Genomic DNA, 23,646 nt, shown 5'->3' on the forward strand with positions numbered 1-23,646 from the left:
CCTTCCCTCTGCCATTCCTGACCCAGCTCCACTCCTGGTATTTCTAGGTCAGGGCCAGAAAGATTATACTGATAGAGGCCCTACATTGCTGCGGTCCTGGGGGAATTCTTCCATGGTCCATTTTGATCCCTTTTACTTTCTGAGAGCAGCGAATAGGGGCCAAGGCAGGTACTAGAACTAGCACTGTTCTATATCTTCCAGAGTAATTTGAAAGCCAGTCCATGTCCCTGCAGTAGACATGAGGAATTCAATTAAAATGGGGGGAAAAAAATCAATGTATATAATTAATAGTTTTCCTGTTAGTACTCAATAGAAAGCTGTCATCTTGACAGAATTTATCATATTTACAGTTTTTCTTTAACCTAAACTAAGTGCTTTCAAAAACTGACATTTCCAAATGAAATTAGACTATTCTTTAGATTTTTGGGTTATTTTCCATGGCCTAGAAACATTCAAGAATTATTTTTTTTTACTAAAAATTGCTGCATGTGAGTCTCCTCTCTCCACAGTACAAAGACTCTTCCTCTTCCTTAAGTTCTGAATTTGTGCAAAACCCTTCCCTTTTAGTCCCATTTCATTACATCGTGTAAATTGTTTGACTTTTGGTTAATAGTTATCATAAAAAGGCAAGTTTCTATCACAATTTCTGGTATAAAATGTTAAATGTAGCTCAACAGAAAATCAGAACAGTTCTTTGGCCTCAACTTTTTTACTGTTGTTGCTGCTCATTTATCTTCTTTCTTCCATCCTCCCCTTCCTTTTATTAATGTGAAAGTACATCCCTTTCTTGCAAGTATCCAGTTCTGCTGCATGAGTAATCTCTGCAAAACTCTGGTGCATCCAGTGCATTCTCAGAAACTCATCCATCTTATTGAAGAACCATCACCATGGCAACTCCAGCACTATTATGTGGGACAGTTAACCTGTTAAGTGTTTTAAACTGGATAAAAAGATAACTCTGCATATAAAAAAACCTAGATATTACAGGAGGATTTATAATATATAGAGAGAAACTTTGCAGTGTACTTTGGTAGCTGTGTAGATTTAATATTGCAAATTCTGCAGTTGTGGTTGCAGTCTTTTGTGTTGTCTGTATTTCCACTGCTGTGCAGCTTAATATGGTAACTGAAGAGCCAAAAACTCTCTTTGAGTTTTGAACCTAAATGCCATTGCCCAAAGGGACACAGTCATACTTCCCTTAAGGTCCATATTTGCAGTATAACATTAATTGAATATACCATGTGCCAAGGGAGGTGGCAGATGTGATATTTACCAAGCTTTCCTCCCTAAATTCATTATCCATTCACACTTCTCGTTGTCGGTTTGTTGGCTGGATCATTAGCTTGCCTGGGCCAGGTACTGACAGGGAGTGTGATGTAATATGTCCCCCTCCCCCCCTCCAAATACATCTGCTGACTATAGGAATCTGAAACAGACATCTGACACAGCACAGGAACCTAATCTGGGTATAGTTGGTTAGTACAACAGTTGGAGGTAGAAATATCAGAGTCACTTTGCATGAGTAATTTCACAAGGTAAGGGCCTGAATCACTATATATGGGCCCTCACAGGGCTGGCCTTTGGGCTATGCAGGATGCAGCAATGCTCCAGAGAGAAAAAGAAATAAGACCCTCATTCCTTGTTGTTCTATAACTGAGGCACTATGTAACTGGTAAAAGCAAGTTCTCATAATGCATTCTGAATATGCAAGAAGGGTATGAAAATATAGTCTAAGCCCAGCTTTGCTTTTATGCATATTACATACTTGTGATACATCTACAGATTGAAATAGTTTTCCATACTGGAATGTTACAGTGTTTCCAAATAATTTATTTGTGTGCCATAGCAAGGCAATATCCTTCATTAAATGTACAGCTCTACAAGGCTACAGAGACATTAATACATAAATAGAATGTGTAACCTCATTGCCAAAATGACAGGAGACAGCTATTTTAGCTTCCTCATCTAAAAAGCAGCCTTGCATTTCTCGCTGTCATTACAAATTGTTTATAAATCTGATTACTTATTAATGTCCATGTGTAACAGTAAAGGAAGCAAGAACTACAATACATTTTACAGTAGATTTACATGATAGTGCAGTTTATAGAGGCATTGTAAGACTCCGTGTGTTCCAACAGAAGTCTGGATCTCTTCCAATTTAATTTTCTGAAGTTAGAAATTGCAGCTGGGTCATTCCTGGTGTAATCTATGAAATGTATCTCCTCAGGCTGTGAATTGGAACAACAACATCTCAGCTGCCACTGTACACCATCATTTATAGCACTTGGGGTCTGAGGGCAAAACATCAGAATCACTTTATGTGGACACAGAAACATAGCTAGCTTCATAAATTTTGTTGCAAGGAGCAATAATCAATACTTCATGTTTAATGACACAAAACTGAAATTAGTATAGATTTTACGTCTCCTGCTCTTTCAAATTATACAAACATTACTCACCCCTTTTGTAGTTGCCTTATTACAACTTCCATAAAGAATGTCCAGTGATATTTAATTGAATGATTGAATGTCCAAAATGTCACAATCATTTTTTTAGTTTGTCTTCACCCTTAGGTTAATATAAAATGATGTCACACACCAAAAATGATTTATGTAAGTAATGCAGGTTCTGTCACCCACGGCAATATATAAAGTCAATTGCAAATTGTTTTCACATTGTAAATTACCTTGTGATGCCCTGGGTTATACTGAAAACAAAAAGACCAGTGGAGTGATTCAGGAAACTAAAAGGTTACCTTTTAGGTTCAAGCATATTTCTGATGCAAGCAATTTTAAGGCAGTTTCTAATTTCATCACACCAAAAAAGGATCTCCTTTTTTATGAGAGAGTAGAAATGGAAGGTAAGAATAAAACGGCCATTTTATAGTTGGACTAGTTTAAATTGCCAGCTAAGTGGCAAGAAGCAGTAAACTTTTCTAAATCTTCCACAGCAATTTAGCAGTTACTGTATGTCAAGGGCAGAGATTATTAGAGATCTAGAGGAGGAAAATTTGGGGCAAAATTGGGGAGAAATCCAACTTTCCATCTTAATACATCTACTTTATGCATAAAACATATTGTGCAGTAATAGTGCTTTCAAGGCCGCAAGAAAATGAAAACTGCATTAGTAGTATATTCGCTACTAACTGATCTTGTTCGGTTTTATGCAGCATACCATCTGTACACTCTTCTAAAAGATTAAAAAATGCCCTCTAAAATTCTTCTGTTCTACAATATAAGCTTTATTTGAGAAGGTAAAGGGCACAAATGACTGAGCTGTTGTGTTAATAAATATGACAATGGCTTTACTGCAAGACAAAATGTTTAATTTATCCTCAGATCAGTAAAGATACAAAAGGGATTTATATACTGCAAATTTACTTAAATGTTATCTTTTTAATTACTTTAACCTTCCTGATCTCGAGAAAATCTTCTGTGCTAAGAAGGAAAGTAATTCACTTTAAATTTTGCTTGCTGCTCATTTGCTTCTATTTTTATTTTTATATTCTGAAATGAATGAGCTAATGAAATGGTATCTTGGCTTCTTGACTGGCCCTCAAGTCCAGTGTATATGTTGAATTATAAAGTGATTAATTCACAAAAACAAAGAGCAGGACATGTGAAGCTGCAGATGGAGTAGGTCTGCTGTTTTTTAACAATCAAGTTTTTAATAATTTTATACTAATTCTGTGTGTCAGAAGTGGGGAATGGGTGACTGGATGGTCACTTGATGACAGCCTATTCTAATCATTCCCTCAGGGACACCTGGCATTGGCCATTGTCAAAGATGACCTTTGGTCTGACCCAGCATGACCGTTCTTATGTTCTTAACGTGTTCTTTTACTATTATTATGGAATTACAAGCAGGTCAGTAGAAGCTCCAAAAACTGGGACTTGCTTTCCCCAGAGTAGATCATACACAGGGGTTGCATTTAGCTGCCTGGGAAGAAAGCCTCACCATGCAAAATGGGGTGCCACATCCATCTCCCCAAAGAGGACTGTGCAGACAGTTGCATGACGTGCTCAGCCCTGTAAAAGAATCAGGCATCTCATAATGAGAATCCATTGCAAGAGGGATAAATGGGAGCCCCAGGACATTAGTTGTATCCTCTACAAAGTTCGACTGATGACTTCCAATGACTCGAACCATTACTCAGAAACATACTGCATTTCATGAAGCTCTTGCATCCCAGTCAATGGAGGAGATAAGCTCCTCTCCACAATTTTCCATTTCATCCCTCGCTTACAACCCAAATTCCCTGGGAAAATAAACTGACATGTTATTGTCCTTCAGATCTCTCTTAAGATTCACCTTTGCCACAACATCTTCAGGAACATACCCATTGCTAATAGTGACATAGGTAGTGAACTACATTATGTACAAAGCTACTTTGTATGAAACCATGTTCCTCTGGGTCTGTCTTACTTTTCACATGCCCCTGGTCGTTTCATCCACCCATAGCATCTTGTCATTATCCAAAGTTGTGAACTTTCAGTAGGAATGCTCTTTGAATTACACATCTGCACAGCACCTAGCACAATGAGCTTCCTCTTCCTTCACTCCTTGCCCCTCAGTCATTGATTGTGGCCTCTCTTGGCCTCACTGTAATAAAAATACTTTGTATCGGTTCTGTGCCCTCAAATTTCTGTGCACTGCTAGCTAGATGAACTTTGTATGGGAGTTGACTGATTTCTGTATCCTTTCATTGTGAGAATGTAGCATTTGGTGTTACAGGGAATCTTATTGCAGTAGGTTCTGAGATTCCATTTCCTCTCAGGGAGCAGTAAAGAAATATGGCTGTATTCCAGCCTAACCCCTAGATGGACTAGGGGATGTTTTTCTAAAGGACCTTGGTCACCAATAGCTCAGGCCTGAGCTGCCCTAAAATTTAATAAACAGTTCATTGTTACTTAGATTTTACATTTTGACAAAAATAAAACTAAATACAATCAGTCTTAAAAATCCTTTTTTCCTATAACGCAATGTTCTTATTGATAACTAATCAGTTTTATTAAAAATGAAGGAATTTTAAAAATTTAAGTGGCCGTTTCCCTTTTTTCGTGCCTTTTGGACAATAAACATCTGCCAAACAGTTTTTTTTGTCCTTCTCAAACAGCTAGGTTGTGCTCCTGTTAAGTTCAATGGGATACCACCCTACACTTACCTCGAGTGGGAGGGAGACTGAGCCATGTTTGGATTTAAACAATTCTTGACATGTTTTATTAAGAGAGAACTAAAGAATTCCTCTTCAAAAACAGGGATTAATGTTGATAACATGGTAAAGATGTTGGTAAACACCAGCAAGCTATTCCCTTAACTATGAGATTTTAGCATTGTTCAGTGATAGAACAAAAAGAAATGACTGGAAATGAGAATTCCTCCGCAGTTTTTGGTCCATGCCTACTTTTTCTTATTCAGAAAAGATAAGTACTCAACAATAGGGACATACCATCATACTAGCTTTTGTGGGTTCAATATCTCTTTTTCTGGAAAAGTATGGGGTATGTTAAAGAATGTACAACTTCTCCTTGATTGCAATTAGGTGTTTGATTTGGATTACAAAATATACCATCCTGGAGTAATAGTTAAACAATTTCATCAAGGCTGGGGGAAAATGCCTAACCCTAAATGAGGTGCTCATATATAGAGAAACCTGCATAGACCCCTGGGCAAGGTGTGTGGGAGGTGGCTCCACACTCCAAGAAAGTGGGGCCTGAGGCAAAAAGGCAGGGCCAAGGCCAGCCAGCCTTTCATGCTGCCCAGAACATGTCACACACCCCCTCCCCACAACCCTCAGGGCCACCTAGAGTGCACAGAGTGGTGCTCTGGTAATGATTTAAAGGGCCCAGGGCTCCAGCTTCCACCACTGACACAGTAGTAGTGGCAGCAGCAGCTGGGAGCCCCATGCCTCTTGGAAGGCCCAGAATCCTGGGTAACTGCCCTCTTCCCACCCCTCCTGCCCCTCCCCCTCCCCGCCCCATTAGTGGGCCTGCTCATATAACAAGCTCAAAGTTTCCCAAATACTGGATTATGAAGGTCATTCAGTGTCATAGTATTATTTTATACAAACAGAATAAAAACACAGCACATTGAGGGAAGAGATGGCTTTTCAAGTAAATGAAGAAAAAATGTCCAGTTTGTGCAAGAAATATCTGCTAAAGACCAAAGTTTTTCAAAGTGGACTTAATTTTCTCCAGTTTAGAGGGATTTACAGTGATAAATGTTTCTGATAAATAATTTCATTGAGTTGTGTGTGGTGGGGTTATTTTGTTTTGGCACAGTGGCATGGCAGGGGGGCAGTTGCCACTGGGTACCATGCTAGGGTGAGTGCAGGGAGAACGGCGTGGGTGGGTCTAATGTGATGCTTTAGGAAATAGAAACATATATGCTCATACGTTTGCAGAGCTAGGTGACATTGAACAAATCACTTCAACTCTGGGCCTCAGTTTCCCCAGAGACAGCTAGTGATAATGAAACTGACTTCTTCTGAAAGGTACTTCGAGATAAATACATGTGGTCAGAAATATAAGATTAGGTCTTTAGATAAAGATTGGAACAGGACTGCTCTTTCCTGTGTATTTGTACAGTCACTAGCACAATGTGATCTTGATTAGGTGAGATCTGCAGGCACTACTGCAATATAAATGTTTGTTAATAATAACAATTAATGCAGTCAACATGTTGAAATCTGTTATTTCTTTCCAAGCAGGAAGAACTCAAAAGGCTGCAGCATACCTTAGAACAAGTTAATGATGACAAATATTTACTTGAAAGGTACGTATAAGAAGGTTTGCATAACATTTTACATAAGACTGTAAAAAATTGCTGTCACTTAAGCAGTATATTTTCTAGCGTAACGATTCATGCACTGGACAAGATAGTTTGGAAATAGTAGCTATATTTTTTGAACATCCTGCAACTATTGTCAGAACTGACAATACTGGGAGCAGGTGTATTTGGGTTGTACAAAGTAGAATAGAAAACAAAGAAGGGGCAGAGTACAGAGTAAACACTTGCTTTAATTGGGTCATTAGAAATGGAAAGGGCTTCAAAATATGCAATTTCAGTATAAGTTTACTCTAACTATTGCCTTATGCGGCATGTTTGCGGAGGTTTTTTTTTGTTTTTGTTTTTGTTTTGTTTTGTTTTTTGATGCACATTTTGTATTTCACTTGGAGGGTTGCTGAAGAATTTTTATGGTTTCATATCTAAATATTTGTTGATTTTACTTAAGGGAGGATCATTTCTGAAAACTTCTTGTTAAATGATGTAATTGGGTGTCTCAGTCTCCTAATAAAAATGGGTTCCACACTTGCAGAGTTCATCTTGCGAACTCTCATGTCCAGTGTCATCACTCATGCAAATAGTGCCATCCAAGCCAGCGTCCTTTTGCATGAGTTCCTTTCTGTTCTTGAAATCTTCAGTTTTATCTTCTAGCATTTTCGTGGTTTTCTTAAACGTATCACACTTTGGAGCATAAATTCTCTTTTCATCTTGTTTTGCTGAGAATCTCTCTTATTCTCGCATGACTTTTTTGCCACTATAATTAATTTGCTATCTAATATTTCCATATTACTTGCCAGCTTTTCAAGTTTAACCTCTGGGTTGGAAGTTAAATTATCAGGAATATGTTATAGTTATCACTGGTTTTTATTTTCATCAGTTTCTTCACCAGACATATCTGTCTCTGGTGCAGTAGCATTTGAAACTGGAAAGGTCTAGTATTGAAACCTAAAGTCTGCATGTAGATGATTGAAAGATAGGGACTGATTGAAAGATAGGGACTGTAATTTGGAATTAAAATTTTTGTTTTTGTTACCCTTCTAAATGGAGGTGGATGCTGTGTCTTCCACCTTGTCCCCAAAATGGCATTTTTAAATAAGTAAGTCTGCTATGTACATATATAGTTCTGCAGTGATTTAAAAATGTTAGCTGAAATAGATTAAACATTTTTATAGCCATCAGATTGCTATGGATGTGGAGAATAATATGGGAAAATGTCCTGTCAACTTACAGCCCCTGGAATCAAAAGTGAAAATGTAAGTAATGTAATGTATTCACATGATTCAATAATACATTCGTTAAACTTCTGTGAAGCTGAATTTATATAGTGTTTATCTTGGATTTTCAAGTAGTTTTAAATAGGAAAAAGTCTTTGAGGCTTCAGTTTAGCAAGCATATGAGTGGTCCTGCTGAACTGGGGCTTTAATCCTGTACTTGTTACGGTTGCACCAATTTTGTATTTAACCATGTAAAACTGAGGCACTATTACAGTTATCAGGCAGGTTCTGAATGTGAAGATAATTTGCACATCCCTATAGGGAAGGAGAAAATGGAGAAAGATGACCTCTTGTAGCATTTTTTAAACCTTAGAAAACTTAGGATGTTTAAGTTTTTAAGTTGCCTCAAGTCGCTTCACTCAATCTTTTGTGGGACTTCAGAGATACAATGCATAAAGGTTTGCATTAAGAATATACTTCCTAACTACATTTCACACTGAATTTCACTTTCTACTGGAAAGCAAAGTTGAAATGTTTTAAAGATATTAAAATATTAATACTATATTAAAATATTAATGATACGTGAGGTTTCAAATTAAAATCCAGTCAGTGTCATTTAATGATGCAAATATTGGCTGAATAACATATATATTTCCAGAGAATTTTTCTAGAAGATAGTTATATCTGGGAAATGTTATATCTTCCCTTTATTGACAAAGGAAAGTGTTACAGACAAATGCCTCTCCCTGTAAATGTAATGCATTAAACCATAAAAATGACTAACGTGAAAAAGATATAAATGTTTCATGTGTGAAGTCATGAGTTCTAAATCATAATTTAACTACTTCAATGTTATTTAAATTTTGAAGTCTTTGTAGATTCTCTAAGCATTTTCTAAATCATTGTCTAAAGTCAAAGCAAATGTACTTATGTGTGTCATTCCCAAGCATCTACAGACTGGTGATGCCATAATGGATTTTGGGCCTAAGCCAGCTTTCTAAGTGCCTTGATATCACAGGGTTCTCAGGTGTAACCTGGACTGTGAGACTGCTGAGTCCTCCAAACTCACCAGCCTGGGTTGTCCCCCATACTGTGGAGCTGATTTCAAGCTACAAGCCTCTGAGAGGTACTGCACTTATGCAGCCACCCACAGGCAGGGAAACACATGGCTGAGTTATCATGAACAATCAATAAGGAGGCTTCAACCAATTCCCCCAGCTCCCCAATCTTGCGCCTCTGAACTGTACCTTCTTTCACTTGTTGGAAGCCTGGCCAGTGTAAGCTTATTACCTAGTTTTCCAGTCCCTCAGTGTGGAATGGACATACACTAGCCTTTGTAGTCTGAACTGATTCCTCAAAGACTTCTACCAAAACACTGTTTTAGGTAAAATTATAAAATGGATTTTTAAGTGATAAGTAGCAGGCATAGAGATGCTGGTTAGTTAAGAACAAAAATAAATTCACAGTTGAAATTCTAAATTAAACTGACTAAACAAGATGGGAATCAAGCATTGTCTCATCCTAACAGATATTACAGGCAGCTTACTATTCCTCAGTACACAGACTGGACCCCGTTCCAGCCAGGGACCAATCTTCCCCACTTCAGTCTTTTTCCAGATGTTCTTCCAGGTATTGAGATGGTGTGGTTGGTGGTGGTAGGGAGAACAGGAAGGGAGACAAAAGGCCAAATAATAATGTCACTATCTTTCTCTTTATACCTTTTTCCTGATGTTAGAAAGATCCTTGCTGGGATTCACCACTCTGGACCAACCCGGCAGCACCCCAGCTGCTCTGCCACAGGCATCCTGATTCAGCCGCTGCTGGTCAGTTTCAGCAGCGGCTGAATCAGGACGCCTGGGGCAGAGCAGCTGGGGTGCTGCTGGGTTGGTCCAGTAGCGCCGAGGAGCGGCGCTACTGGAGCAACCCTGCAGCACTCCAGCTGCTCTGCCCCAGGCGTCCCCAAGTCAGCTTCTGCTGAAACTGACCAGCGCTGACTACAGGAAGCCTGAGGCAGAGTTGCTCTGCCCCGGGCTTCCTGGAATCAGCTGCTGATCAGTTTCAGCAGCAACTGACTTGGGGACGCCTGGGGTTCTTAAGTTGATTCTGTATGTAAGTCAGAACTGGCGGTCAGTTTCAGCAGCGGCTGAATCTGGACCCCAGTTCCGACTTACATACAGATTCAACTTAAGAACAAACCTACAGTCCCTATCTTGTACGCAACCCGGGGACTGCCTGTAGTTAATATTATACCGCCATCTGGTGGCAAGTACTGCAATAGAGATAATTAGGAAAGAGGAATCATGCTATAAAAATAAAATTTCACTTTGCTTTCTAAGTCTTTTTCTGATTTGTCAATATTTGCTTAACACATAAAATCAAGTATATACTGCATGGTACTCATAAATTTATTTTTAACAGTCTATTTAAATGCAAATCACAGTGTTTTACTAAATTTAATATGAGGTTTTATTAATTAGTTTCAAGTTTAAAATTTGGAATGAAAAGCTCCTAGTATAAGTTGTGAAAAGAAGAGTCTATCAAAGTGATGCTACTTTTCCAAAGACAAATTCAATCTTAATTTATGGGTTTAATTTTTGCTAGTTTGGATCAGAAGCTTTAATGCTCTCTTAAAATCTTATTCTGCCGATGTCTTGGCTAGGTGGAATTACAGTGAAGGATGTATATGTTGAAAAGAGAAGGAATTACTGCAATGAAAAATGCCCACACTGATCATACAAATTATCTAGTAGACATTCATGTTACATTCAAATAGGGTCATATTTTTCTTTTCTGCACAAAAGTCATTAGAAGGTTCATATTGTAAGGATCACAGAGGCACAGAATGTTCCAGGATTACCTTGGAATGTTCTTAGCATCCTGCCTCCATGGAAGGGTGAACATGGTTCTGTGACAGCTGAAAACATCCCCTTTCCGGATGACTCCTCAGTTGTTCATTTAAGTCCCCTTTGTCTACCTACAGTAGCATAAAGGGAATTCAGCATGGACCATGGTCTGGGCTCTGATATTCCAGTTGTATCTGTACCATCATCTAGCAGCAAGATTGACGAATAAGCTTCTGAAGCCCATCTTTTCTCTGATCAGACAGATATTGACTTATTACCACTTATTTATGTGGTTTTAGAATTGTTGACATAATTCTAATCTTCAGTGAGTTAAATCACTGTAATTCCAACAATTCCTAAATAATTTTTGTTTCCAGTTACACTTTTAAAGTGCACAAATATTTTTCCTCTAGCAAACATCTTTGTTAGGATGGATAGTCTAATGCAAATGCCCTGTATTGAATAGCTGTTTGGGTCAACCATGTTAGTACTTTTCATTGTTTGCGTCTCTGTGGGCATTTGTCTGAACGTTTCTTGGAGTTGTAGTTGACTGTTGTGTTTGTGTGAACAACTGAACTTACATATATATGAACACAAGTGTATTGTGTATGTCTATGGATAGAGCCTTGCAAATCCACCAATATCCGCTTTATGTCCATGGATATCTGTGGCTTATTTTTGTGAATACAGATGCAGATGCAAATTTTGTATCTGTGCAGCACTGTAGCTATGGATATCCACTATTCACACCACTAATGTTTCTCCTCTGTTTATAACGTCTCAGCCAATCAAGGAGCAGAATCCATACCATTTGACTTAGACATCCAATAGCACACCAAAAATAATAAAGATATTTTGAATAGTATGAGAATCATCTGTGGATAGTAATCTGTACTTATAATGTAGGTTGAAAAATAACAAGATTAGTAAAACCTATCTATTTGCAGGTAAGTCACAAAGCAAAGGAGAGCTAAATAAATTGGATACCTTTTTGTTAATACAGTGCACTTAGCTTTTCCTCCAAAGAGAGTCTCCTAGATCTTTATGAAGTTTTGCAGGATGGAGAACCTGTTGTTTATACATATCCACCTGTATTTTGAATTTCAATCAGTATTCAGAGAGCATGGCGTGAATATCTGCAGCGTCAGGACTTGCCACAGCAGAATCATCTGGAGAAGCGCAGTCCATCACCACCTTCCTTGTCATCTGACAAGATGAGCAGTTCAATCAGCATGAATACTTTTTCTGATGGCAGCACTCCTGTAAGTACAGTTTCTCTCTACAACTACTTTTTTGCTGGAGTCATAGTAGGCGTTGATATAAATGAGCTATTCAAGTTGGTTGGGGAAATTTAAGACTAAGTTGTTGACTAAATTACAAAGTAAAAGCTTTTAGAGTGACTGAATTTCATAGTTTCTCAAACATAAAGTGAGGAAAATGTGTTTAAACAATTATGCAACTGTGCATCAGATCTTTTTTCCCAGAGCCACCCAGAACAACATTGATAGCTTAGCATTTTAGGTGATAACAGCAGCCTCTGAAAGACACAGATTTTCATAGACATTTTGTTCCGTGAAAAAAAGTTTGGGTCCTTAGTCAAGCATATCCTCAGAGTTTTGTGTTTGCATTCTCTAAAGAAATTGGAAAATCTTTGGTGCTGTTCTGCAATATAAACATGATTCTTATGCTGCTCTCTACAAGACAGGTATGTAAGTCATTTTAATGATCATGAATTATAATGGGCTTTGGAAGGTGTCTGTTCAGAGAAAAGTAAGGATTTGGATAGTGACAAGAGATTTTACACACTTTTCTTAAATGTGGTAAATCGGAGAACCAAATGCTGTATTACAGAACACAAGAACATTGTGGAGATTTTGCTTAGCTCGGGAACTCTTTGGGTCCAAACATAAATGAATCAATCACACTGGTCTATAACCGGTTTCAAATCTGTGACAGATTGCATTCTTTGGAATGTAAGAAACAATTGGTGAAAACACCAACAATAGAAATAGCTTCCAAAAATATGCAGGAGGTTTTAGTCAGGAATTTCAAATAGATCAAGGGAAGAGCCGTCTTCATTTTTGGCTGTAGCATGTCCCCTAAATAGTGGAATGTGTTATCCTTACTGCGTAGTATATATTGGTCAGGTACCTTATGTATTGCTTGTTGGTTAGGATAGTAATTGGTGATTTCAAAATTCACTAACAGACCAGAAAACCAGTTTCTGCATATCAAATAAGGAGATGAAAGGTGCTTAGCCACTCTCCATGCTTATCTGTGAACCGATACTTGTAAGTTTAACCATAACTAGATTTGGTAAAAATTTAAATCTAGAAGCCAACTTATATTCTCGTCGCCAAGACTCTGAAAATCAAGCAACAGAAATTCGTATAGTCTGCAACCTTTCACAAAGAAACCAAGAAACACTATAGAGTTAAGCACACCACTCTTTCGAAGAGTCTGTCAACTAGATTATGGAGATAAACTTACACTAAGTAAACTGTTTCCCCTTGCCTTTGGTTCAATGACACCATAGAGAATTAGGCTATGTTAAACTTGACAGAGTTCAATAAACTATTATTGTTTTCTTTTTAGATGTTTTCTGTTCATAGCTGGAGGCTACTTTTAGTATGAAACCAGACTGCTATATTGAGTTCTGAATGCCATACACAGTAAATTGATTATTATCCTCTAATAAGTAAAATAAATTCAGATCTTGTTTGTGAGACACGAAAGAGGGTGTGTGTGTGTGTGTGAAGGGTACAAAAGCACCCCCTCATGGTCTCCCAAGTAAACATGCTCCACCCAGCCAGTGGAAAGCAGGAGTGGTGCACTGCCCGAGCCTCTCTCCCCCGTGCTCTGGCTGGCTGCGGGAAGGCTGGGGCTGATTTGCCCACTTACTTGGGGGAACACAGGGGTGCATTCACACCCTTGTAGTCCACATTTCCAAAAAAAGCACCAACCACAGAAATTCCTTCATACGGGCCTGCTTAAACTTCAGTGGGTATTTTGTGCTGTAAATTTTCTTGATCATCCTTTGCTATTTTCTGAAACACCATAAGATGGCACTCTTATCTCACAGAGGAACATTTTCTGTGGTGATTTCAAAGATAATTCATTTTGCAGCAGGGATAGGAGAGGTAACTTAATCTAGAAAACTACTTGTATTGCTTTCGCTTTCAACAAAATTTGCATATTTTGAGTTTTATTATTTTATGTGGAAAATGAAGCATGTACACTGAAGTTGCTCTTGGTGGTTTTGTTTTTCCTTAAAGAAAGGCTCATTCCAGGAATGCCAGTACTCAATAAGTTTATCAAAGTTACATTAAAAGAAAGAGAGAGTCATTTTCCTTGATGCTTAGTCTCTTATGTTGTCTCCTTTTAAAAAACAGAATCTGTTTTTGAAGGTGGAAGAGTATCTGTCTATTTTTGGTACAGTATAGACTCAATTACCAAGTATTTGAGCATTTCACAATTTTTTAATATAGTTTTCAATGACGTAAGAAAATGTTGTAAAAGAAAATATCAGGGAAAGAAGAAGATCCAAGCTGAGAGCAGTCATTATGTTTTAAAACATGGTAGTTTATTTTGACTCTTCCTTTACCATCTTACATATTTCCTATTTTTCATCCCCAGGTTAAACCAGACATGAAAGAGAGCAGAAAGGAAATATAAAAATAACTGAAAAATGTGGAGGAAGCAGTCTGATGAAAAGGCACATAAGTTCAACTCCCCACAAAACAAAAAAGATAAACACACATACCCTGGTCAGAACCAAAAATGTGCAATTTAAGTTGGATTGCACATGCATTGGCCACATACACAGTACATATTGCAAAGTGGTGTATCCAGTCAGTCATATCAGAACATTCATTTCTGGTGGATTTTTATAAGGGTTTTTAAAAATGCTATTTGATTTTCATGAGCTGAGGAAATCTAGTAAAATTGAATTTGCCTGAGGCTAGTAGGATGTGCCTGACATGTAATCAATTATTTGATCACTAGTTTTCGATCTATGGTGATGTGAACCCTCCTTAGCCTGCTTCTGATCATTCACTCTTCTTATGTTTAGGGCTTTAGAAGGCTGTGGCTTAGCCCAGTTTGCAGCAGATAACTATATTTCATTTCAGAGACAAAATGTATGTGTGTCACTTTGAATCTCAGCAACTTGATAAACCATTCATTAAAATGCCTTTAGTTTTATGCAGTGACACTTGATTTGGACCAGCTTCATACATTACTTATTTTAAGAAAGCTCTTGCTTTTAGAGCAAAGCACTGACGTGAAACTTATGCTATAGAAAAGCAGCTATTAGAGGAGAAGTCTTTTACAATCTTTAAAGAGTTAGAAAAATATGTTATTACTGCTATTCCTAGCTACATGTGTTTATTTCTCTACTAAAGAAAAACAATATAAAACTGTGTACGTGTGGACTGCATCCTCCAGCCCTCATACATTACATATTGTCTTCAGTTACATTACTTGAGGTAGTATTCACAGTGGCAATGAGCTAGTTATAGATGCAGAGGAAACTGTGTCCTGATGTTAAACAAATAATACTCTTCTCACTAAGGCAGTCAGCAGGCTTTGTTTATATGGCTTTTTGCCATTAGACCCAGGGTTGCTTGACTCAATGGTATTTCAATAGCATTGCAGAAGATGTTCTCTGTCCTTCTTTTGACTAGCTTACAACAAGCAGATGGTGCTAAAGGCCCCCATTTGTGGTTTTGGTGCACTAGCATCTTTGTCCTCATTTCTTCTGGCACCAGAGTTGGAGAGTTGGTTAGAATGACAATTCATGAAAGTAAAGGCTTTCCTGTAAAGTGTAAGAGTTTTAGTCACAAGTAACTCCAGTAAAAAGGTCAGAAATCCAACTTCCTTGAATTTTTCATTATTAAATACTGCACATCTTAATGAAATTGTGTGTACAAGTACTTCAAACTTCTCAGATGATCTATTCCTTCATACAAAACATATATGAATGGGACACATGCATAATGAAGAGAAGATATGGTAACATTTTCTGGAATTCAATGATTGTGAAATCACAGATCTTCTAACTTTTAGTTCTAGGATCAATGCAAGAGCTTAAAATGTGAACAATTTGAATCTTGATAAAGAAATGTGTTGAACAATTTGCTATGTATTGGAATTTTTATATGTAATATGCTTTGTAGTGCAATACCCTCCCTCATCATTAGGGCACTACCAAATTCATGGTCCGTTTTTGTAAATTTCATGGTCACTGTATTTTAAAAATTTTGAATTTCATGGTTTCAGATATTTAAATCTTAAATTTCACAGAGTGGTAACAGACATGAATATATATTTAAAATGGCAAAATATAAAACATGCAAAGCCCTACAGACTCAGCATTTCTCAACTTGGGGTCCTAACCCAAAAAGGAGTCACAAGGCTATTGCAAGAGGGTATTGCCACCCTTACTTATATATTGCCTTTAGAGCTGAGTAGTTGGAAAGCAGCAGCTGTTTGCCAGTACCTAGCTCTGAAAGCAGAACTGCCAGCAGCAGCAGCACAGAAGTAAGGGTGGCAATACTGTGACCCCCAACAATAGCCTAGTGACCCCCCCCCCAACAATAGTGTTGTGAATCTCTTTTAAGAAAAACTGTGTACTTTTGTATACTTTCACTTTATAATATAAAATAAAAGTACACAAAACACCAGATTTCATGGGGCACACCAGATTTCACAGTCAATGACATTTTTTTCATAGCCATGAATTTGGTAGGGTTTTACCCAACATCAAAAATTCTGTTTAATTGGAACCACCATCAAATCTACAAGTTTAGTTTTCAAGTCTTGCTATTCATCCATTGGTTTCAAGACATTTCACAAAAAACATGAATTTAAAACTTTTCAGAGTGGAAAGCAACAATCGTCTATAAACCTTACATCCCAAAAAGGAAAATATTAGAAGTGTATGAAATGAAAATATTTCTGTAATTTAGACTCTTTGAGACACCTCTGTCTCGTCAGCCAAAAAAGAGAGAATGTTATGGTTGTTTTGAGGGCTAACAACAGTTTCTTGTAAGCCTGATTTAAACCAAATGATGATAAATGGTAATGACTGCTGCTTAAATAGAAGTCTAATTCTACTTAATTGGGATACCTTCAAGTGTCACGTATATGCTCAGCCAGGGCTGTCTGTCAGGGCACCCCTCAGGTGGAGCTGGGCAAACCAAAGGCCTCCATGAGACAGTCCAGAAATTTCAGTCTTATTGAAGCTCTGCATTCTCTCCCCAACCCACATCTTTACTGTTATAATAGACTCTGTTGATTTGAGATTGCCTCTGTGTTGGTCTCTCCAGTGGACAGTTTCTGTATTAAGGACCAGACTGATAGTTGTTGAACCATCCCAAGTAATTTTGGTTGATGACCATGTTTCTGATTCTAGCTATGATCAGAATATGAATGTGCTTCAGAATTCTTCAAAAATCAGACCCGTTTCGTAACGGATACAAATAAGACCATCGTTATGTAATCACTGGACTTTTTGCTGATTTCTCTCCTTTGCATTAACAGAACATTAAATCTTGTTTATAGCTGAACTTCCATACAGGAGAATACATGCTTTAACTTTACACTTCATTTGCATTTTTAAAGAAAAATCTTAAAACTAGTGAAATTATACACCTGAATACATGCAATTGGGCAGCAAGTATTGATTATGGATTTCAAATGTATATTAGGCATCTTCCTTTTTTGCCATTTAAAGAAACAGATTCCAATTTAATTCAAACAATTTTTCAGGGTTGCTCCCCAATAAATGTAGTACTGCTGTAACTGTGTCATAGTCCAGGATGTCACTTCTTAGAATTTTTTTCGACAATTTTGACCCAAATTTTTTTGTTAATCTTTATTTAATTTTAATCTTTTTAACATCTTTTGCCTAACCAATCACTCTGTCATTATTCTTATACCAATGTGATTCTTTGAAATTACCAATAGTGGTATCTTGTGCCTGGGCATGATAGTAAGATACCATTCTGTATGTAAAACAGGGATGGCCAATAATTTTAGAAGGGGAGACCATGCACAAATTTTTGAAATGTCCTTGGGCCACCCGGGAAGGGCGGGACCTCGAGCAGAAGGGGCAGGGCCAGAACACTTCTGTGCTCCCCCGCCCACAGACCCTGATTGGCCTAGGGGTGGGGGCGTGCATGAAGTCTTTGCCCCCTCCACTCCAGAGAGATCCACCAGCTGTTCTGAACAGCTGGTGGTTCCCTGTAGGCACCCGTAATCCAGTGGTGGGAGGAGACTTCACGTGCTTCCCCCTCCCCCAGGTCAATCAGGGCCTGGGGGTGGGGCAGTGTGTGAAGTTTCTCACTCCCTGCTCCCCACCCTGAAAGGGGTGTGCAACGTCTAAAGTGCACTCTAAGCACCACCCTCCTGAGGGAGGAGACCTTGCACGCTCCCTTGTTCCCAGACCCTGATTGACCTGGGGGCAGGACAGTGGCAGGGCATCCATGAGCCAGATGAACCCGCTTGGCGAGCTGGATCTGGCCCGTGGAGGCTCTCTTGCCCACCCTGAGGTAATGTATTCTTTCTGTCTTTTAGCTACCTCCTTCTCCCAGGCTTACCTTGAATTTGTTATAAATTTCAGCAAGAGTACTTGTGGGAGGATTTCAGGTTGCCTGTGTAAGCTTTGTTTAATAGCACTGTTGCTATGTGACATATATGTCCTTAATGCTTTGCTACCCTTCCTATTCTGGGAGGTGGCTGCTATCATCTTGTCAAGAATCTGAAAAACTCAATTAGTCATCCATTGGAGTGGTGGTCTGGGGAGGGTCAAATCTCCTTCAAAAAGTGGGATCAAACTAACTCTGAGTATCACCAGTACTCTCCTATGCCTGCCTCAGATGCCTTGCCCCACCTCACCAAATCATATGATTTCATCCTGGTCTGACTGATGTCTGGTGACAAAACTCCCATTGATTTCCATAGAGCAACATTCAGTCCATACAACCGGTCAGAAAGGCCAGAGAGAACAGTGGAACAAAGCATGAGAGACCTCACGCAGTAAGACCTCTTATTCTCCTTACCTTAATTATCTAAATAAGATGTGTTTGCTGGAAATTAAGCCTCTTAATAAGAAAACACAGGTTTTGCAGAAGAGATTACAGACACTTTCAAAGAATTCAATAATTATAAATTACAATCTTTTTTAGCATTAACGTTTGTATTAATAAGTAACATTTGGGAATTATAGCTGCAAACTCATTAAAGCCATACAATTAATAACTTTAATAGGATACAGAAGAGCTCATAACTGATTTGAATGCTAAAATAATACGCTGGATGGGGTTTGTTAAAGAATCCTAAGGGAGTTAAGCATCCAGATTACAGTGAAAAGTGGGGGCCTTGGAGACATGGCTTGAAGGAAGGACATTGAAGTGGAATAAGAGAAAGGGATTTTCTGCTAAGGTTTTTTCTCATAAATCTGTTTCACCTTTTGATTAAGAACTGCGTTTGCTATATATGTAAATGTACTATTTGATTTTTTTCTTACTATTTGGATAGGACCTAGCATTAAACATCTGATAAATTATTGTACTAGAAACACATTGATAATGCTTGTGCAAGCTTCCATTTAAAAATATATATTTAAAATAGAGATTAAAATTAAGTTTTAGAAAGGGCAATTATCTTTAAGATAACATTGCATCTGTCTCTCCCCTGCAGAAATGGGTAGGCAAATAGTTTCTTTCTATGTTATGTGCCTGAAAATTCTATATTTCTCCACTGAAATAGGTGGTCTAATGTGTAAAAATCAAAACTGCTTTGTTTAAAACATGATTAAAAAGTTAGGGTCTAATGATACAACTCTTAGCCATACAAGCAGACTTTTATTCATGGGAGCAGTTCATTTGAGTTCAGTAAGTAATAACTACCTAGATAGATAACATTAGAATGACCTTTAATTACCCTATGGAAACTGGTCTCTAGGAGGTAAATGTGCTGCTAGAGAGGCTAAACCCTTTTAAGTTTCTCTTTGAGAAAAATTTGAGTGCCAAACACTCTCACAAAGAGCCTGTCTTTACATATGGTTGCAGTTGTGACCTGTTTCTCTGCTGATGTAATTTAGTGTCATGTCGCTCTTCAAATGGTTCAGCCTCAAAGTCATAATCTGTAAGAGCCACAGAGAGCCTGCTCTCTGCTGTGATAATCCTCAGCAAGCAAGCAAAGGCTGGAATGAAAATACCTGTATCCAGAGTTTTTCAGAGCATCAGTGAGGTATCCTGGATTATTTGTATTGCACTTGAATTTGAAGCAGAAATCGGAATAACATAAATTTGCTTCTTTCAGAAGAAGCAGCTTGTTCTGCACATGATTTTAAATTAGTTGTCTGGAATCGTATGTTCCACCTCAGGAGTTAAGTTTGTGCTCTACGCTTTCTATGGTGGCACGTTAAAAGACTTAGTCTACAGGCAGTCTAGTTTCTACCTTTTTGTTAACGCTCCAAGATTTTTGCTCACCCATCTCTAGGCCTTTTCAGATTACCTCTTGAGGACTGAAAGGAAACAATAGCCCTTTTTACTGCGATTCTTCAAATAAATTAATTCAGCTGAACAGCAGCATATGGATTTCTCCCAAATCAAATCAGAGTAAGCAATTCTTTACACTCAAATGGACAAGACTTGTGCTCTTCAGTACCATAGACAGCGGTGGACAGCGCACAGTCATGTGGGAGTGTGGCCAAGACAAACATTCTTATAACATACGTTTTAATTTTCTAGTGTGTTTACCTGCAGATTAATTTAAAACAAAATTACATGCTCTCTGCAGCATCTGACACGAAAGATTTCTCTAAAACTCTAAAAAAAAGATACAGTGTAAGTAATTATCTGTAAGAAGGACTATAAACATTCACAAACTAGAATTTAACAATTTTCTGCATTTCCCATTTTGTAACTTCAGTACTACCTAGAAATACTGAGATACTATTAGCTGTAATAGAATAATGCTTCATCTGATATTTGTGTTGATGTAAAAAGAATTCACTTTTTTGGAGTGGTCATTTCTTAGACATTATACAATCAATAATGGAATTAGTGGAGGATACCAAAAATAGAATATAAAGTTATATATTTACACGGAGATTAAACGAGTTTTTTAATTCTTAGTAATTTTCCAAATTAATATTGTAAGTTCTTAGACTTTTGTTTATGTTGCAGGTAGTAAATTCTAACATGTTTTTTAGCAACAAAGTAATATAAGATGCCTCAGTAAACACATGATTCTTAAATCTTTGTATAAAACTCTTCTGGGCAGTAAGAATATGTGGCTAATGTTTCTTATAACAAAACTATAGTGGCAAGTATTTGATGGAACAAATAGAAACTAGAAGCAAAGTATTTGAAAAAATATTTTAATGATCAGGTAGAATGTCCCCAAACAATCAGTGATACAGTGAATAGCACAGATTTTTATGCAACTCTGGGTAGTCATACTTAAGGTACCAAATGTCCAGTTTTGTAACTGCTGGCTTTTGGCACAGATACATTGATTATATTTACTTACAAGTCACAAAATAATTTGCCAATACTTTTGTAGCAACGGGAAAAATTGAATGTGTAGTATGTAAAGACTTCTAGATGGAACATATTAAAGTCAATGATCTTATTTGCTGCCACCTGAAATTATTTAACTCTTTGGTAGAAGTTTATATTGCCTTCAAAAGCTGCCTGCAGTTTAATTTTAGTTATAGTTAAACATTTATTCATATGTTGAGATATGATGATTAATACATGTCATCTGCTGTCATCTGAGATTGCACCTCAGCAGTCACCTGTGTGACGGTTCAGTGTAGGGTGTTCTAAAGTTCTGTACATCATCGTTCCTTTTCTGTACTTAATTTTTGTCACCTGATGCCTCTAGTGCTTAAAAATAATTATGATATATATGATGATAAGAAGATTAAATAAGTAATCTGCCATAGCTATAATGATTTCGACTTTGTATACTGCAGTGCATTACTACTTAGAGGTAGGAAGCAAGATCTAAGGCAGTGATTCTCAAACTTTTTGGCCTGTGGCCCACCTCGTTCAATGCAAATCTTTTTGTGGACCACCCTTTCCTAACGGAAATTTGCCATTAATTACATAATTATGCCCAAGCCATTTTGCTAGTATGGCTGCTAAGGAGAACAGTTTCATTTAACCCATAAGAAAGGAAATATTAATTTAAATTATTAAACACATTAAGCATTTTAACTTTCTCAAGTTAGTTTATCAAACTTCATTTAAAATAAAGTAAAATCATAGAATCATGGAATAGTAGAACTGGGAGGGACCTTGAGAGATCATCAAGTCCAGTTCCCTGCCCTCCCAGCAGGACCACGCACCATCTAGATCATCTCAGATAGAGGTCTGTCTATCCTGCTCTTAAAAATCTTCAGTGATAGAGATTTCACAACCTCCCTACGCAATTTATTCCAGTGTTTAATCACCCTAACAGTTATGAAGTTCTTTCTGATGTCCAATCTAAACCTCCTTCGGTGCAATTTTAGCCCATTGCTTCTTGTCCTATCATCAGAGGTCAGGGAGAACCATTTTTCTACGTCCTTCTTGTAACTCCCCTTTAGATATTTGAAAACTGCTATCATGTCCCCTCTGTCTTCTTTTTTCTAAACTAAACAAACCCAGTTCTTTCAATCTTCCCTAATAGGTCACGTTTTCTGGACCTTCAATCATTTTTGTTGCTCTTCTCTGGACCTTCTCCAAATAAGAACATAAGAACGGCCGTACTGGGTCAGACCAAAGGTCCATCTAGCCCAGTAGCCTGTCTGCCAACAGTAGCCAGCACCAGGTGCCCCAGAGAGGGTGGACCGAAGACAATGATCAAGCGATTTGTCTCCTGCCATCTCTCTCCAGCCTCTGACAAACAGAGGCCAGGGACACCATTTCTATCCCCTGGCTGATAGCCTTTTATGGCCCTAACCTCCATGAAATTATCTAGCTTCTCTTTAAACTCTGTTAGGGTACGTCTACACTACAACGTTAATTCGAACTAACTTAGTTCGAATTAGTTAATTCGAACTAAACTACTTCGAACTAACGGATCTAAACTAAAAAACTAGTTCGAATTAGCGTTTTGCTAATTCGAACTAGCATGTCCTCATTAAGTGGACCCAGAACCAGGCTTAAGGATGGCCAGAAGCAGTGCCGGCAGGGCATCAGAGGAGGACTTAGAGCATGGAGATGCCGTCTCAGGCTAGCCAAGGGCTGCGCTTAAAGGGTCCTGACCCCCACCCCGGACAGACAGTTCTCAGGGGTGCCGCACTTGCAAAGCAGTCCTGGCTTGGAGTGCCCGGAGTACCTACACTGGGCACATCACAGCACTCGGCCATCAGCCCGGCTGCACTTGCCGCAGGCTGCCATCCGGGGAGAGGAGGAAATCGGGGGGCTGCAGGAGAGCTTCCACCCCAAAAGCCCGCAGAGCCAGCCCAGTCCTCCCCATCAGGGGTTCGTGCCCCATTCCTCCCTCACCTCCTTCCACTTACCCTTCTCTAGCCCCTTTTCTTGATGTACAAAATAAAGGACAATTGTGTTCAAAAATGGAATCTGTCTTTATTGAACAAAACTGGGGGAGACTGGGAAAAGGAGGTGAGAGAGGGGAAGAGAGAGGCTGGGAGAGGGGAGGGCAACTAAAATGATCAGGGGTTGGGAACAGGTCCCATATGAAGAGAGGCTAAAGAGACTGGGACTTTTCAGCTTAGAAAAGAGGAGATGGAGGGGGAACAGGATAGAGGTCTCTAAAAGCAGGAGTTGGGTGGAGAGGGT

General features: G+C 38.4%; 1 protein-coding gene across 8 annotated transcripts in view; it reads left to right on the plus strand.

Annotated features, from left to right (window-relative positions):
* Positions 1–23,646, plus strand: part of IQCJ (IQ motif containing J) — a 297,921-nt gene that overhangs the window by 78,475 nt on the left and 195,800 nt on the right. For 4 of the 8 annotated variants that reach the window (XM_075937809.1, XM_075937807.1, XM_075937806.1 and 1 more), the window contains exons 3-6: positions 6,707–6,774; positions 7,959–8,039; positions 11,955–12,105; positions 18,809–19,111. In XM_075937809.1, coding sequence (XP_075793924.1) covers positions 6,707–6,774; positions 7,959–8,039; positions 11,955–12,105; positions 18,809–18,919 — 411 coding nt within the window. In that variant the 3' untranslated portion in view covers positions 18,920–19,111. Of the gene's footprint in view, positions 1–6,706; positions 6,775–7,958; positions 8,040–11,954; positions 12,106–12,480; positions 12,543–14,479; positions 15,979–18,808; positions 19,114–23,646 lie in introns of those variants that run through there. The other 4 variants (XM_075937810.1, XM_075937813.1, XM_014573805.3 and 1 more) reach the window with 4 other exon arrangements.

The sequence above is a fragment of the Pelodiscus sinensis genome, chromosome 10, assembly GCF_049634645.1.
Source record: "Pelodiscus sinensis isolate JC-2024 chromosome 10, ASM4963464v1, whole genome shotgun sequence".
NCBI lineage: Eukaryota > Metazoa > Chordata > Testudines > Trionychidae > Pelodiscus > Pelodiscus sinensis.